Source organism: Scyliorhinus torazame, chromosome 16 (assembly GCF_047496885.1).
Source record: "Scyliorhinus torazame isolate Kashiwa2021f chromosome 16, sScyTor2.1, whole genome shotgun sequence".
Classification (NCBI taxonomy): domain Eukaryota; kingdom Metazoa; phylum Chordata; class Chondrichthyes; order Carcharhiniformes; family Scyliorhinidae; genus Scyliorhinus; species Scyliorhinus torazame.
In genome coordinates, this window is record NC_092722.1 from 166,331,367 (window position 1) to 166,348,122 (window position 16,756).

The 16,756-nt window shown below is 47.7% G+C and overlaps 1 protein-coding gene across 2 annotated transcripts in view; it reads right to left on the bottom strand.

Moving 5' to 3' along the window:
- Nucleotides 1-16,756, bottom strand: part of nrap (nebulin-related anchoring protein) — a 155,313-nt gene that overhangs the window by 129,114 nt on the left and 9,443 nt on the right. For both annotated transcript variants that reach the window (XM_072479425.1, XM_072479424.1), the window contains exons 7-8: nucleotides 14,564-14,668; nucleotides 2,827-2,931 (exon numbers count right to left, since the gene is read on the bottom strand). In XM_072479425.1, coding sequence (XP_072335526.1) covers nucleotides 2,827-2,931; nucleotides 14,564-14,668 — 210 coding nt within the window. The remainder of the gene's footprint in view (nucleotides 1-2,826; nucleotides 2,932-14,563; nucleotides 14,669-16,756) is intronic.

Sequence of the window (16,756 nt, forward strand, 5' to 3'; positions counted from 1 at the left end):
ATCGGCGCGTGGTCGGAGAATGGGCGCTGATGGCGAAATCCGGCGCGACGCTGCTCCCGCGATTCTCCGGCCCCTGCGAATCGCTCACGCGCGGTCTATGCAGCATGGGTAGGGGGCCATTGCCAGATGCCCCCCCACGATTTTCTGACGAAAAGTGGCCAAGTTCCCGACGGCATGGTTTTAAACACGTTTTGCCTGTCGGGAACGGCCAGTGGCAGCTGCAGACTCAGTCAGCGGCCGCCCTGGTGGGGGACGGGGGGATCCTATACCAGGGGGGCCTCAGGGACAGCCAGGCTAGCGATCAGGTGCCTCCGATCCACGGGCGCACGGGATCTTGGGGGGAACTATATTTTCGGCCCGCTCAGCGAGTCCGCCATGTCCCGCGGGGGCGGATGCCGAAGTCCGCCGCAGTGTGCATGCGAATACTCCCGACAGGAAGTTGGGAGGAGCACTCCGGGGCCCTGTGAGCCCCCTTCAGGTTGGAGAAGCACTCTGGACTTTCTTCAGGAAAGTCCAGAGTGAAACGTCTGCGTTTTGCTGCTGGAGTGGGGACATAGCCCCATTATTGGAGAATCCCGCCCCTGGTTTTTCTGACCATTCAATAGCAGTGGATTGGGAAATTTTGCACAACCTATCAGAACGTGCAATGTGCACTCTTTAAGGGTGAGACTCTCCAGCAAAGATGGAAATTGCTCCTTAGACAGATACCTCTCCGAAACAGGTTCAGGTAGCTCTGAATTTAGTCATATATATAGCACAATGTTGAATTAAACAGAAGAGTGCAAAGACTGCGGGCACAGGACAATATAAACTTTCATGTAGAAATTCATTAACACTTGGTTTTGGCCGCAAGACAAGTGATGTGATTTAATGCACGCCTGAAACAGGAGGACTAATGAGGCTCTTGTGCATCTTACAGGCAGCTTGTCCGTTTGAAGAAATTAATATCAGCCGCTTGCCTCACTGCTGAAGGTGAAACTAAGTCCCGGCGGAGGGAAGGAGCAGGCATGTTGGGTCCTGTAGAGCTGGGAAGCACTCCTGCTTCTCTGGCCAGTGGTTTCTTTACTAAAAATGTACCATTTGGAGAGTAGTCACCTCTTCGGATGAAGCAACCATTTACATCTAGAGCAGAGTAAGCTCAGCTCCGACGCACTCCATAATATCCTAAAATATGTAAATGGTGGGCCGGGGATTTATGTTGGATGATTGCCGGGGCCTTTGGAAAAATGGCCTGGACCAACACTGGGTTGGTTGTATTTCGCGATACCTTTGAAAGCAGAATGCTAACCCCTAAAAAAGGATGTTATTACACCAGCTTTATACCAACCGAACCGGATCACCAAGGTTCAATTTCTACCCACTTTATTTTTATCACAAGATATTTATACCGACGTCCTCCATGTCCAAGTCTATATATAATTGCATGTCTTTTAAAATGTTATTTTCAGCTGGGGAGGGGTGGCAACTGCCCATGGTGTTGGATGACTGTTGTACATAAGGAATAGTCACGCAATGGTGAACTGAAAATATTTTCAGCTCCCATTAAGGAGGAATGTGAGGGAGAGCAGCAAGAAAATAGGGGAGGTGCTAGCGTACTGGTATTGTCACTGGATTAGTAATCCAGCGACCCAGTGTGATGCTCTGGGGATCCAGGTCCAAATCACACCATGGCAGACACCGACATTTAAATCCAGTGAAACTCTGGAATTCAAAGGCCGGGATTCTCCCGCAACCGGCGGGGCGGGCCGTACCGGCGCCAAAGAGTGGAATGAACCACTCCGGCGTCGGGCCGCCGGAAGGGACGGAATCCTCCGCACTTCTGTGGGCAAGGCCGGCGCTGGAGTGGTTGGCGCCGCACCAACCGGCGTCGAAGGGCCTCCGCCGGCCGGTGCGAGTTGGCGCATGAGCAGGAGCGCCAGACTGTTCTGGCACATGCTCAGAATCGCTGGCATCATTCCTGCGCTTGCGCAGGGGGTTTCTTCTCCGCGCCGGCCATCACAGAGCCTTACAGAGGCCGGCGCGGAAGGAAAGAGTGCCCCCATGCCACAGGCCCACCCGCAGATCGGTGGGCCCCGATCATGGGCCAGGCCACCGTGGGGGCACTCCCTGGGGCCGGATCCCCCCGCACCCCCCCCCCACCCCCCCCCCCCCCCCCCCCCCACCGAGGACTCCGCTAGCCGCCCTCCAAGCCAGGTCCCGCCAAGATGGACCATGTCTATTTCACGCCAGCGGGACTGGTTGAAAACATGTGGCCGCTCGGCCCATCGGGGCCCCGAGAAACGCCGGGGGGGTGGGGGCCACTGCCAATGGCTCCCGACCGGCGCGGCGCGATCCCCGGCCCCGCCCAAAAAACGGCGCCGGAGTATTCGGCAGCCGGCTTTGGATCGGCGGGGTGGGATTCACGCCGCCCCCCAACGATTCTCCGACCCAGCGGGGGGTCGGAGAATCCCACCCAAAGTCCATGAAACCATTGTTGCAAAAATCCATCTCACTGACGTCGTTTAGGGGAGGTGGCTACATGTGACTGCATGTGACTGCTGGCCCACAGCAATGTGGCTGACTCTTAACTGCAAGTCACACAGTTCACGGGCAAGTAGGGATGAGCAACTTACAAATCCCATTAACAAATAAACACAAATTAGTATTAAATATCAATTTCAAATATTCTTACTCTTGATTAATGCTTCACATATTTTGTTAACTAGGTGACTCAGAAATAGTTTTTGTTAAAACAACAGGGAGATCATTCAGAAATGCAGGTGACCAAGGTATAATAGAGCAGAGAGCTGGTTCAGCAGCCAAATTGCTTATTGCTATATAACCAACCTGACTGTACTTTACTGAATTCTCTCTTGTCATGGCAACTTGAGCTCCTGCTGCTTGGCTCCATTGCCCCTTAATGTTCTTCTCATAGTCTTCATGGTATTTAAGCTGGTAGAGAAAATTAAAAATAAAATTAGCAAAAAAATGTCATGTTAACTAATGCAACATTTTTAAATTAACTTTTTAGTGGCAGGCTCCAATAGGGGCTGTTGATGTGGCTCTCATTGCTTGAAAACACTATCCACAGTGCAGGCCACTAATCTTTGCTATTTTTGTATATTTGCATTTATTCCCGTTTTGCTCTCGGGTTTAAACTATAGTGAATATTTAAAGTCATTTTGTATTTAATCGTACTTGGTAGACATTGATCTTAACCCACCTATGACTGTGATTTGCTTAATCAATCAGTAATAGTCAGCAGTGACCTGTTTTTCTAGACCTTGGGCCAGGATTCTCCCCCCATCCCCACACACACCCCTCCCCCCCCACCTTCCCTCCCCGCACCCCCCACCACTACCCTAATGTGTTTTACGGTGGCAGAGGCAGTCCACGCCTGGCCGACAGCGAGATTTTCTGGTCCCGCCACTATCAATGGGTTTCCCCATTGTTCGCTCCCTCTGCTGCCAGGGAACCTGTGGCGGCTCCTTACCATCGGCAGGACCGGAAGATCCCGCCGGGAATCAGCCGGAAAATTTCGGCCCTTGGTTTCTTTCGGACTGGCCACGCACAGCTGGTATTTAAACTACACCTTTGTTTTCCATGTTTCAAGTTAGAATACCAAAATAAGTTGTCTATTGTTTATCAGAAATCTTTTTTCAGTGCATTCAGTGACCTTTGGACTACAGGCCAGGAAGATGGGTAACTTTATCTGGTGTGGTCAATTGGATCATCGGGAGATGAAGTTTGATTGATGGACATAACACCTGAATGATGACAACATTAAAAGATGCGTAAACAACTTGGATAGTGCGAAGTTTGCATGGCCTTGCAGTGCATGTGAGAATAACTGAACCTTGTTTTGGGAAAGGATTGTACCAGGCTTCCAAAATCTGGGATGCAGTGATAAATTTGGCTTAAGATGGACATTGCTTCAAGGATTCAATGTTGCAACCGTAGTGGAATAGTCATTCTGACGACAGGGGAAAAGGAAGAGCCAGGAATGGACTGAATGACCGTAGTGCCCACCTGTAAGGTTACTAAGCAACTGAGTAATGTATGCACTGAGGGGATGATAACACGTGTACCAATTTGGGGCGCAGTTGGGAAACCGACCAATTTGGGGTTATTGTTTGTGTTTTAGAATAATCTGTCTTTCTTATTTTCTTCAGATATATAAAGTGCTTTCTCCCTTCAATAAAGTCATCTTTCTTTTTCTTATAATATGAACTATAATTGTCATATTATTATCACTATTTAATACACAATAAAATTGTTGTTTTAATACAATAAATCTTTACTTGTGTGACTGCACCATACTTGATTTAGAAACAAGTAATTATTTCAAATATTAATAACAAAACAAGGTAAACTTTAGGTACAACATTAATGTATCCCATACCAATTTTGGAGCTAGAGGTCAATATAAATCTTACATTAGTGCAAATAATCTACCAGATTTTAATAAACACAGGAAATGTCTATTTTCATTGGGAGAAAAGCCAGCCTTGGAAACGCACATCCACTTTTTCTGATATGCATCATTACTCTGACCATTGGTACAGATATTCCACTTGAAATGGGACACATAGGCATGTTACTAGGTAAAAATGCATTGTAGAAACAGGCACTCTGACCCAAAGGGGTGTTTTATTGCCTCTCTCGAAACTGAGGCTCCCTCAAATGGATGTAAAACATGGCACCATTCTAAAAATAGAGTGGGGGAGTTATCCCCACTGGCAGCGTGAAGCCCGTGCAATACTGCACTGGATTTTCTGGTCCCACAGCCGCATGTTTCGGCAGAGCACCTTTCGAGACTCTTTACCCCGCCGCTCGTCAATGGGATTTCCCATTGAAGCTATCCCACGCCGCTGGGAACCCCATGGGCGAGGGTGTGTTGCCGGCGGAAATAGAGAACTGCAACGGTAGGAGAATTCCAACCATTAGCTGGTCATTATCGCATTCATGGTCTGGGAGCTTGCTGTGTACAAATCGACCGCTGTGTTTACAACAGTTGAATTACAACAGTGACTACATTTCACAGGTATATCGTTGGCTATAAAGTGCCTTGGGATATCCTGTGATTGTGAAATTGACTAGATAAAAGCAAGTTCCTGTTTTTCATTGCTCCTTTCATTCACATCAGTCCCTTTCTTGCTGAGATTTGGACCTTTACATGTGACTGTCCCAGTTACTCCATGGCTGTGTTGCCTTTTTCAGAAGACGCAATGCTACAGCCGTGTTTCTCCACAGTCTAGAAGCCGATTAACACGCTTACAAATAGGAACGAAGTAAAATAAAATATGTATTTTAATTTGCGGAAAGCACAGTTTGACATCCTAGATTTTTCCACAGTTAAGGAAGTTCTACATTTATTCTTTGCTGGCATCCCCAGGTATTTTCAAAATCTAAACACTACCGCACATATGAACAATATGAATGAACATCAATAAATCTTCTTTGCAAAGCACAACATTGCAAACTGGTCCAACTATAGACATCGAAAAATATCCACAGTGAGCTGACTTTTTGTAACTTTTCCCTACTTTCAGGAGAGCTGGAATAATTTCCCCATTGTACATCCTGCGTTCATACACACCTGAACTCCGGAGGCAGCTCCCATCCTGAACTCCGGAGGCAGCTCCCATCCTGAACTCCGGAGGCAGCCCCAGGCACTGTTCAGGTGAGTCCCAACATCTGTACATCCAGACGTGTTTTGGACTGGTGAGAGTTCCCCCTCTGCCGTGGCGGATAATTGGGTAAGTGGGTGGAAGATCACCGGTCAGGACTACATCCGCATCTCATCAGCAGGATGCAAATCAATTTCACCCCAGCCTCCAGCAGGTTCCCAGATCTGTCATGCTGGGCACCACTGGAAGATCCCGGGGGAAATTCGCACCAAAGAGAAACTGATTTTCGGACTCCTGACAAATTCACATCCAAACCCCGCTCCTCCCCGTCGGCAATGCCATGAGAGAAAATTCCACCGCAATTTTAACTGTGCACATATTAGTCATCAAGAACGATACAGTGATGTAAAATATAATTTATAGTCCCTAAACAAAAGTCATGACCGGGATAATCTCAGATTGACATAAACCAGAGGAGGTGGCGTTATAAAGGTCAACTGCCAAAGCCAGCGGTGCTTTCAGAAGAATATCAAAACAGCGACTAAAGATTCCTAGAATTACAGTGCGCATTCCCAGAGAGTGAGATAAACATTGCCCCGTTGCTGCAGATTATGTTGGTTTCAAAGCTCTGGTTATCAGTTGGTAAGTGTCTGGAAAGAGCCAATGGGCCAGTTCGTTATTGTTAATATTAAAATAAACAATGTTTTGCGGTGGTTGCAATTTATTGCATCCATGTTGAAGTTGAAGTGTGTCCCATGAAGTGAAGCACTTTGGGATATTTTACTGTTCGTGACAAATGGCAAGTAGTTACTGGTGTAAAAGCGAATGACTGTGGATGCAGGAAACTGAAAGAAAAACAGAAAATGCTGGAAAATCGCAGCTGCGGACAGGGAACGGAGCTAACGTTTCGAGTCTGGATGCCTCTTTGTCAGAGCTCAGGTTGTTGGTCACACCACGTGCCAGAATTCAATGCCTGCTCAATGGGAAACCACTTTTTAACATGAACCATTATAGAGAAACTGCTGCTCATCTGGCCCAAAGCAACAACTGGTTGAATTGAAATATATCCTTCAATGTAAAATGAAGAACTCCATCACTTTATTAAGGCTTAGGGCAGGATATTCCCCATGGGCTTCAGGATTCTGATGTCAGGGTCAAATGGGGTCAATAGCCTGCCCGGTGGGAACAGTCCCTGATTTTCCCTGAATTGGTTAATTACGGGTCAGAGGGTGGGCTTGCCATCCAATTAAGGATGGTGGGCAGACTCTCAAAACAGGAAGACCAATAGGAGGCCCTCAAGAACTGAAGAAGCAGCAGGCTACCTTTTCAGCCTCCATTTTGAAGCAGTTGGGCTCCAACCTTTTACACTATCAAATAAAAGTAGAAAACAGCACCCAGTCCACCATTGGGGAGCCCCTCCACAGGGAGACCTTCAGCTGAAGCCAGGCAGGTGGGGAATGCCCCGTAGCCTGCTGCAGCACGGCCCTCTTGGCTACAGACAGTAAGATTCCTTTTGACAGCTGAGATGGTGGCAGCATGGTGGCACAGTGGTTGGCACTGCTGCCTCACAGCGCCAGGGACCCAGGTTCAATTCTGACCTCGGGAGACTGTGTGGAGTTTGCACGTTCTCCCCATATCTGCATGGGTTTCCTCCGGGTGCTCTGGTTTCCTCCCACAGTCCAAAGATGTGCACGTTGAGTGGGTTGGTGATGCTAAATTGCCCGGAGGGAGATTTCCAGGGAAAGGGTGGAGTTTGGGCCTAGGTAGCGTGGTCTTTCAAAAAGGGTCCGTACAGACTTAATGGGCCAAATGGCCCCCTTCGGCACTGTGGATATTCTATGATACTATGATTCTATGATTATAAACCTCCTGGTGCTTTCATGGAGGCTAATTGGAAAGTTCCAGTCAGCTTATGACACCCTGGTCTGTCTTACTGCTGCCTAGACGCCCATCTCACCTTTGGGGAAATGGCCCAGGGAAGGATGTTGCTGAGAAATAGACATGTCGACAGTGGTCTGAAATTTCACCCCTGCCTAACTCGGCGCCCACCACCAACTGGGCATAGAAATTTAGACCAAAGTCAAATGGACGCCAAACAAAAGGATACAATGAGAGGGATTACCATCAACTTGGCCAGGATTCTCCATTGCTAGACCGCCCCACTGCTGCTGCTCGCAAGGACGGAGAATTTGGTGCTCAGACAAAACTCCATTCACTGCAGCGGGAGGGGAGAATCCCGCCAGGGTGAATGAACAGAGAATCCCGTCCCTAATAAAAAGGTTCTGAAAGAAAGGCAAGGAGGTGGAGGAGCAGTAGGGCCGAGGCAAATAAGTCCAAAACCTGGAGTCAGGAAGTTGAAGATACAACCACAATCGATGAGGTGATCGGAGCGAATGCATAAAAGGCAAGACTAAGAGGAACAGATAGTTCAGGGTGTGATTTAGAGCTTGATGAGGTTACAAAGAAAGTGAGATGCAAAACCATAAAGCGATTAAACGTGAGGAAGGTCATCTTAAGCAGAAAGTATTGGGGAACAAGGAGTCAACTTAAGCCAGTTGGAACTGGGACGATAACTTAATAGAGCTTTGAGCAAGATTGGGTTTGGCTGAAAGATGTTACTCGTTATTGTGACAGTTGGCACAATTGGAACGAGTTGAAAAGATTTGACATCTTAAAAATTAGGGTAAAATTCTTGGAGGAAAATGGATGCTGTGCTAAGTGTTTATGTTTTTATTGCCTAGATTGCTTAGCACAATGCCAAGAGCACTCAATTTACAGTCTAGTTGCTAAGATTCATTGGAATGTGTTAAACTAATGAATTATTGAGTAATCAAAAAACACCTGCAATAATGTTGCTAAACTGCCACTTCACTGGAGTGTGTGTTTGTGTTATATATATATACACACACACATAACACATATGGTGGAATTTTCTCATAATTTGTCAGAGTGTTAGGCTCGGACTGAAAATCGGTGCATATCTCCCCAGCTGTACTACTGAGTTTTCAGACCAGGGGCAGGATTCTCCACTAATGGGGCTATGTCCCCACGCCGGCGTGAAAAGTGGCGCCAACCACTCCGGCGTCAACAGTCCCCGATAATGGGGAATGCTCCCCTTCCTAGGGGGCTAGTTCAGCGCCGGAGTGGTCCTCGCAGCTCCAGACGGCGCGGAACGGCCGGCACGATTCGGTGCATGTGCGCTATGGCCAGCGTGATTCCGTGCATGCGCGGGGGTTCCCATATCCGCGCCGGCCCCCGGGCAATATGGCAGAGCCCGACGGAATAGCGGGCCAGGCCACCGTGGGGTCCCCCCACCCGGGGTTTGATCCCCCCCCCCCCCTCCACTCCAGGACGGCCCCTGCAGACACACCTTCCAGGTCCCGCTGTGTGGGACCCAAGTAGCCCACGCCGGCGGGGCTCGGCCGAACTCGCGGCCACTCGGCCCATCGGGGCCAGGAGAATCGGCGGTGGGTCCACTTTCAACGACCCCTGACTGGCGCGGCGGGAATCCCGTGGGCGCCCGAGAATCGGCGGGGGAGAATCAGGAAGCCGGCGTCGAGGCACGATTCTCACGTCCCCCCGGGGATTCTCCAACCCGGCGCGGGGGCGGAAAATCCCAGCCCAGATCTTCAGCCATTTTGACAAAAATAAACTTGGGGTGGGGTTTATGCCGTCTAACAGGGCGAGACCTGATAGTGCCGGTAAACCGGATCCATGGAGATCAGGGTGGAATCATTAAAGGGCATCATGGTCAGAACTGAACATCATCCCCTTGTCCCAGAATCATCAGGATCCTCTCTCTCTTCACCAACCCACCTCTGCAACACACACACAAAATCATCAGGCTCTCTCTCCCTTTCCCACATCCATTGAGCTCTCTTTCTCTCTCTCCAACCTCCACAAACATCGGACTTTCTCTTCCCCCCTGGGCTCTACCCACCCCTCCCCTCCCCCAACGATCAGCGGGTTCTCTCCCACCCCACCACCACCCCACCCCACCGTCTCCCCACAATCACCGGGTGCTCTTCCCCATTCCTCCCCATATCAGAACAGAGCTAAAACTTCCCGCAGCTTCCTCCACCACAAAGGTATTGAGGGCTCTCCCAACCCCTGCCCCTGCCACCATATAATTATTGGGGTCTCTCTCCCCCCCACCTCCCGTATCGTAACCACCATGCCAGTATCATGGGCGCTCCCCCTCCCACTACCATGTCTCACCCCCCTTCACTGCCAGGTACCCATCCTCCTCGAACTTCACAGCCAAGCTCCCCCTTCAAAGGCCTCTGCCTTTCCCCACCCCACTCCACAACACATAGAGAAACCCCCATACCTCAGTGGGGCTCCCCAGAGGCCGGACACTGGTACTGCTCCTGCACAGGTTGGCACTGCCTGGTTTGCACAGATGGCACTGTCAGATTGGCACTGCTCAGACATGTCCCTCTCCCACCGGGGGCTATACTTACCTTGGCACACCCGGCAGGGTCCCCTCAACTTCCTGTCTTTAGAAAACTGTCACGTCAGTGAAGTTTCAATATTCCGTGAGAGGGGTCTTGTGGTGGGGAGGCCCATGAATTAATATTAAAATTCAGAAAAATATATTTAAATGAGAAATAGATTTAAATATATTTATATCACCAGCAAGGGGCGGGAAAAATCAACTTTCACGAGACTTTCCGCCTTCGTCATCAGTTACGTTTGAGGCAAACGCAGGCAGAAAATCTCCCCAATAGGACGTGTGTGTGTCTATATATTTATTTATCTCAGTGGAAAGGACATGGAGGGAAACCCCTCAGCGTAGCGCACAAGAGCATGGAGAGGGTGGCGTTGTAGCAACGTAATTAGCACTGTTGCTTCACAGCGCCAGGCTCCCAGGTTTGATTCCCGCTTGGGTCACTGGCTGTGCGGAGTCTGCACGTTCTCACCGTGTCTCCATGGGTTTCCTCCGGGTGCTCCCGGTTTCCTCCCACAAGTCCTGAAAGACGTGCTGTTAGGCGAATTGGACATTCTGAATTCTCCCTCAGTGTACCCGAACAGGCGCCGGTATGAGGCGACTAGGGGCTTTTCACAGTAACTTCATTGCAGTGTTAATGTAAGCCTAATTGTGACAATAAAGATTATTAATTAGATTATAATTTATAATTATTATACAGTATTATTATTTACAGTGGTTCGGCCTAAACTGAGCATTGTGTCCAGTTCTGAAAGCTTTGGGAAAGATATTCAGGCATTACAGCGAGTGCAGTGAAGCTTTAAGAGAATGGTTCCAGGCGTGAGAAACATCAGTTATGTGGCTAGATTAGAGCGGTAGCCTTGGAGAAGAGACGGGTAAGAGGAGATCTGATAAGAGGTATTTAAAACCTTGAAAAGTCTGGACTAAGGAGATAGGAAAAACTGTTCCCACTGTTGGGGAAGGATCGATTCTGAGAGGGCACAGATTTAAGGTAGAATTGTATTAATAGAAAAGGTAGGGTTAGGGGAGAAAGCGGGAGAGTTGCACTAGTTCAGTTGTGTGGTAGTCTGTGTTAGGAGGATTACGGTACCTGGTAATGCCGGAATACCATTGGTGGAGAATGCACTTGTTCCCATTGGTTAAGCTTGTACGTTAGCTCCGCCCTGCAAGGCGGGGTATAAGAGCCTGTGCCGCCCCAGCAGCTTTCTTCTGTACTGCGCTGCTGGGGGAAACATCTAGCATATTAAAGCCTTCAATTGTCTCCAATCTCGCTTCGGGGGTTATTGATCGTGCATCAAGTTGCCTATTCAGACAGCTGGTGTAAGCAAGATTGGCTGAATGACCTCCTTCTGTGCTATAACCATTCTGTGATTCTATGATTTGAAACACTGCGGGAGCATTCAGTTGGAAACTGAAAGAAGGAAATTTCCAACATAAATTCAATGATGATGACCCACAGCTCATAATAGATGACACGGAGATACGAAAAAATGTTCCACACAGGATAGGAATGTAATCACCCAGCAACCAGAGTGTTCAGCAAGGCTTGAAGGCCATCATCCTGGCTGTGAACATGTGGTCACTGCTACCCTTTGTGTTCCAACAGTAGAAGCTGGACGATTATGTTTAAAAGGCTGTTCAAATCAAAAGACAACTGCTGTGGCGAGCAATGAAGATTCCTGTGTCAAAACAGGATGCAATATAGGCAAACTGTTATACGTTTGAGAAATTATTTACAGCAATTGAGGTTCAAAGGTGCAACATATGATGCTAATAGGCAGAACCTAAATTTGTCCAGCAGCCTGCTGCCCATGCAAAACAATATGATGAAGATGTTTGAGAATAAGTGCACTTAACCAACAGGAGTGACCTAGAATTACTGAAGACTAATTATCATTGTTTTCTATGCATTAGACGTGGTGTCATCGACGTGAGGTCGTTGAATCTTGCGAGAGGTCTCTCGGGAAATTTGCGATGTTCGAAACACCTCATGAGATTTAATGAAATCTTGCAAGACATCACAATCTGGATCTCACCCTCACTGGGCGTGACCCAGATCTGCATATTTAAATGATCCATTAGGCTCATTTAAAAATGCGTTTGCAGGATTCCCCCGGTGCCCAGGACCTAAAGGCCGCGCCTGTAAGACCTTGCCAGGGCGTCATTTAGTACTGGTTTCCGCTAACATGGACCGGTCATATGGCACCTGAGGTGGGGGGTGGGGGAGGGAAGGGGGGGGCCATTAGAGGCACCCAAGTGGTTGGGGGCAGGGCAGGGTGGCACCCTAGCAGTGCAATCTGGGCACCCTGGCAACGCCAGGTTGGCACTGCCAGATTGGCAGGAACACTGCCAGGGTGCCAGACTGGCAGTGTCAGGATGCCCAGGTGCCACGTTGGTCGGGGAGGGGGGCTGAAAATGTGGGGGCTGAAGGTGGGGGAGGAGGTGAGATCGGGGCACACTTCCAAAATGGTGTCCCGATTTGCGCGGAGCCTTTCCTGCTGGGCTTGCCAGCAGGAAATGACTCGAAGTGCGGCCTCGGTGGAGAGAGAGATTCGCCAAGGTCAAAAAAAAGACAAAGTGTCGGTAAATAGCGGGGTGTTTCTCAGTGCTGCAGCCGCTGTGAAACACCCTGCTAAACATGCCCAAAACCGGACATGATTTTGGCCGGTTGAATCGCGTTGTCTGAAATAGACAGTAACAATTTATTATTACGGGCCAGGGTTTAGAGAACCTCAAAATGTATCATGGAGTTCACCTGACCCACAACTTTTAATAGATTTTGGTTATGGGGAGCACAAGGGCCCACTCTACAGATGTGATGCAACAGAGACCTAAAGTACTTTTAAAACAAAACAATGTTTATTCTATGAGTCCAGTTTATATTTTATAAACACACAGTAAACATCTTAGCAACTATCAACTCAAATACTTCCCCCACAGAATACAGTACTCTATGAGTAACCCTTAATCTTTCCTAGCAACATCCATAAGACAAATACCCTCTTTAACAAAGACAGCAGATTTAAATTCTCTACTGAGAGCAGATATCACTTTTAAATTAGCAAGAGATCTGAAGACATTCTTTTCAGGCAGAGACAGATCAAAATTACACCTTGTTTGGCTGGATGCAGCTCCAACTCTGAAAACTAAACTAAACACACGCTGTAGCTGCCAGCTGAAAAACGAAAGTAAAAACAGACAGACAGCCCAGCTTCAACCACACTCTGACATCACTGCAGCTATTTGATAAACACCCATTTCTTAAAGGTACATTCACTACAGCTATTTGATAAACACCCATTTCTTAAAGGTACTCTCACATGACTTAGATCTATACACACACACAATATGTAATTCATTTATTGCAGATCGTCACTATTACAGAAGAAACTGAGGCAATCTGGCTCTGGTGAGCAGCAAGAAAATACAATCTCCTTCAGGGAGATTATAATCGAGGTCTTTCATGTAATAGCCATACACATTGTTGATGTACAAGTTGGGGAGAGAATTGTGCTTCTGTTTGGTACAATCATTGTTGCAAGCCTTATGTGTGCAAATGTGTTTCAGCAGGTGTAAGACTGTCCCAACAAATGCGCCATCTCTTGTCTGTGCGTTAACATGCCTAACTTTATGTGCTTATCACTGCTTGTTGTTGCAGATATGCCAGATCCTTCGGAGCAGCAACCCCAGGCCATTTTACTAAGGGATCTCACCACAGCATTCCACATTATTTTAAACAGTTATTACCGGAGGGTTTTAATAAAATCTAGGAAGAATACGGGTTGAATCAATTCATGCAGCTATTCCTCACACATAATCAAGACTGTCTGATACTGCAACATTTAACAGGACCAACCACATTATACTGGGTTTGTAAAAGTAGGTCAGAAGCTGGATTTTGGGGGACAAATAACTCATCTCCTGACCCCCCCACCCCGCAAAGCCTGTCAACTATCTGCAAGTCAGGAGTGTAATGGGATACTCTGCATTTGCCTGGGTGAATGCAGCTCCAACAATACCCAAGATGTCCAACACCATCCAGGACAAATCAGCCCGCTTGATCAACACCTCAGCCACCATGTTAAACATTCACTTTCTCTACCATCACCATACTATCTACAAGACGCATTGCAACAAACCGCCAAGGCTTCTTTGGAAGGTCTTCCAAAAACAGCACCCTCAAGAAGGACAAGGGCAGAGGCACTTGGAAACACCGCCACTTCCAAGTTCCCCTCCATGTCACGCACCATGTCATTCGCAAATATTTCAGTCTTTCTTCACTATAGCTAGGTCAAAATTCTGGAAGCCCTTCCCACACAGCACTGGGGGAATACCTACATCACACAGACTGCAGAAGTCCAAATAGACTGCTCTCCGCCACCTACCTTGTCAATGGCGCGCACATCCTGTGAATGATAAGGGAATTTGGCAAGTAGAAAAAAAATGTTAAACTCCATTCTCTTAAAATGATCTGCCCAACAACATCATTATGAAACGTACTTACATCACAGGCCAGTATTCCTCCTGCTTTGGCATGTAGTAACTGTGGAGTGTCCACCACTGAAGTGTACTGAGAAATTAACTCTCCATGTCCACGTTTATACTCCACCTTCATTAATATAGAAATACAAAAAGGTGTTGTTGTGAGAGGTTTTAAACAACTGAAAATATTTATTCATCAAGCTTGGCACCCAAAGCTTTTTGGTCGCCACTTATGTTTCTCGCAGATGAACTGAGCGACCTTCTAATCGTCATCGAATAGCCAACTCCTTGGCAATCCTGAGTTCTCTTCAAGTGAGTCTGTTTGACATGAACCCGGCCCAGGCTTCGGAAGTCAGAGAAGGAGAATGCATAATGTTTGCACAAGCTGATTTGGGGAGCCAAGTTTAACACTGAGGCAGATGGTAAGATTGTCAGTCCGACACAGGCTCAGAGATGAAGTAGTACCAAAATCTCTACTAATACGTAAGCCATACACCCAGGAACGTTCCAGCTGCTGTAGCTATGTCTCAACATTCTCTATCAATTAAAAGCATTTTCAGAAAATGTCCGTAATGAAACTTTACTTTCCCTCCAAGTAGAACTTTACACTTTTCACTGTTTTTACTGTTGGGGGAGGAAGGTTGGCTGTCAGCTGACACACTTGGGGAAGAACTTGTCCTGCAGCCATGACACACTGCTGGAACATTCTCACAGTGGGACTTCCATTGCTCAGTGGACAGGAAGACCTACCTTCACCAATGCCAGAACTCAGTATTGGGTGCTGCATAGGCAGGAGGAGCTGGAAGAAGTGCGGTGGCTGCCAGAGACATAAAAATCCCTGGCTTTTGGAGCAGGCGGGGATCCAAGAGCCGAGGAAAGGAGAGAGGGGGAGGAGAGCCAGGTTTTAAAAGGGCAAAAGCGTGAAATATGGGTGATATCTTCTTGGGGAGGGTGAGTGCCCCCAGTGTGCACATGGCACTCCTCGAATAATGTGCCCCCCTTCCCTCATGACTTCTTTCAACTTGGCATGGTAGCACAGTGGTTAGCACTGTCGCTTCACAGCTCCAGGGGCCCAGGTTCGATTCCTGGCTTGATTCGCTGTCTGTGCGGAGTCTGCACGTTTCCTCCAGGTGCTCTGGTTTCCTCCCACAGTCCAAAGATGCGCAGGTTAGGTGGATTGGCCATGCTAAGGTTAGGTGTGGTTACTGGGTTACGGGGATAGGGTGGAGGTGTGGGCTTAAGTAGGGTGCTCTTTCCGATGGGGCAAATAGCCTCCTTCTGCACTGTAAATTCTATGATTATTCTACGATTGGCCTCAAAAATGGACTGCCCTCTCCTGCCCACACCAACCATGTTACGGCATGGTTAGCATAACATCCTGTTAAATTAGGTTACTGGTAAGAGACCCAATTGACCTTTGAATTATTTAAATATGGCAGGCAAACTGTCGATTTCGGAGCCTGTCCACCTATCAGACACTGCGGGACAGCTCGGAGCTCGGTTGGAAGACGCCGCACCCTTCAGTCTTTTACCTGCACCCGCCAAAAACACACCCAGCGGGGGCTGTAAAATCCAACCCAATATCTGGTGCATTTCAGTTCCTGAAGTATATAATAACCTGATAGGAAATCTCTGACTGCCATTTCCATGCCAGTCCAATTTATTTTTGTGCTCCCAGCAAGCATCATAATTAAAGTCATGAAATTATTTTTGTTTAGTTGCGACGAATATGAATGGTGGCGAATCACAGAGCGTGTCTCAGCTTGCAGTGTGCCGGCCCTAGCTTTCAGCTAACTAATTTCCCGGTAAATCCAATGAGCCTTTATCGCCTCCTCAAATCTCAAACGCAGAACTGTCTTAAAACAGCTTTGGTAATGGAATGTTTTAACATTGTAAACCTTTTCAAAGCTTTCATTTCAAAATCCAAGCAATTATAAGCTGCATCGTACTAACATGCATGGGATAACTCCCCAGCTAAATATTGACTGAACCCAATAAACTGCAGTCGTCAAGTTTGTAACTTTAACACAAGTAACCTTTTTTATGTACAGTATTACAATTAAACGGACAGAAAATGTAACAGACTATGTAATACCCCGTTCCCAAAACCCCTTCCTAACTACCCCCCCCCCCTTCTCTACACACACACACACACACACACAGACAAACAACAGAGGGAAAAGGAGTGGTGGAATGGTAAAGGTAATATTAATAA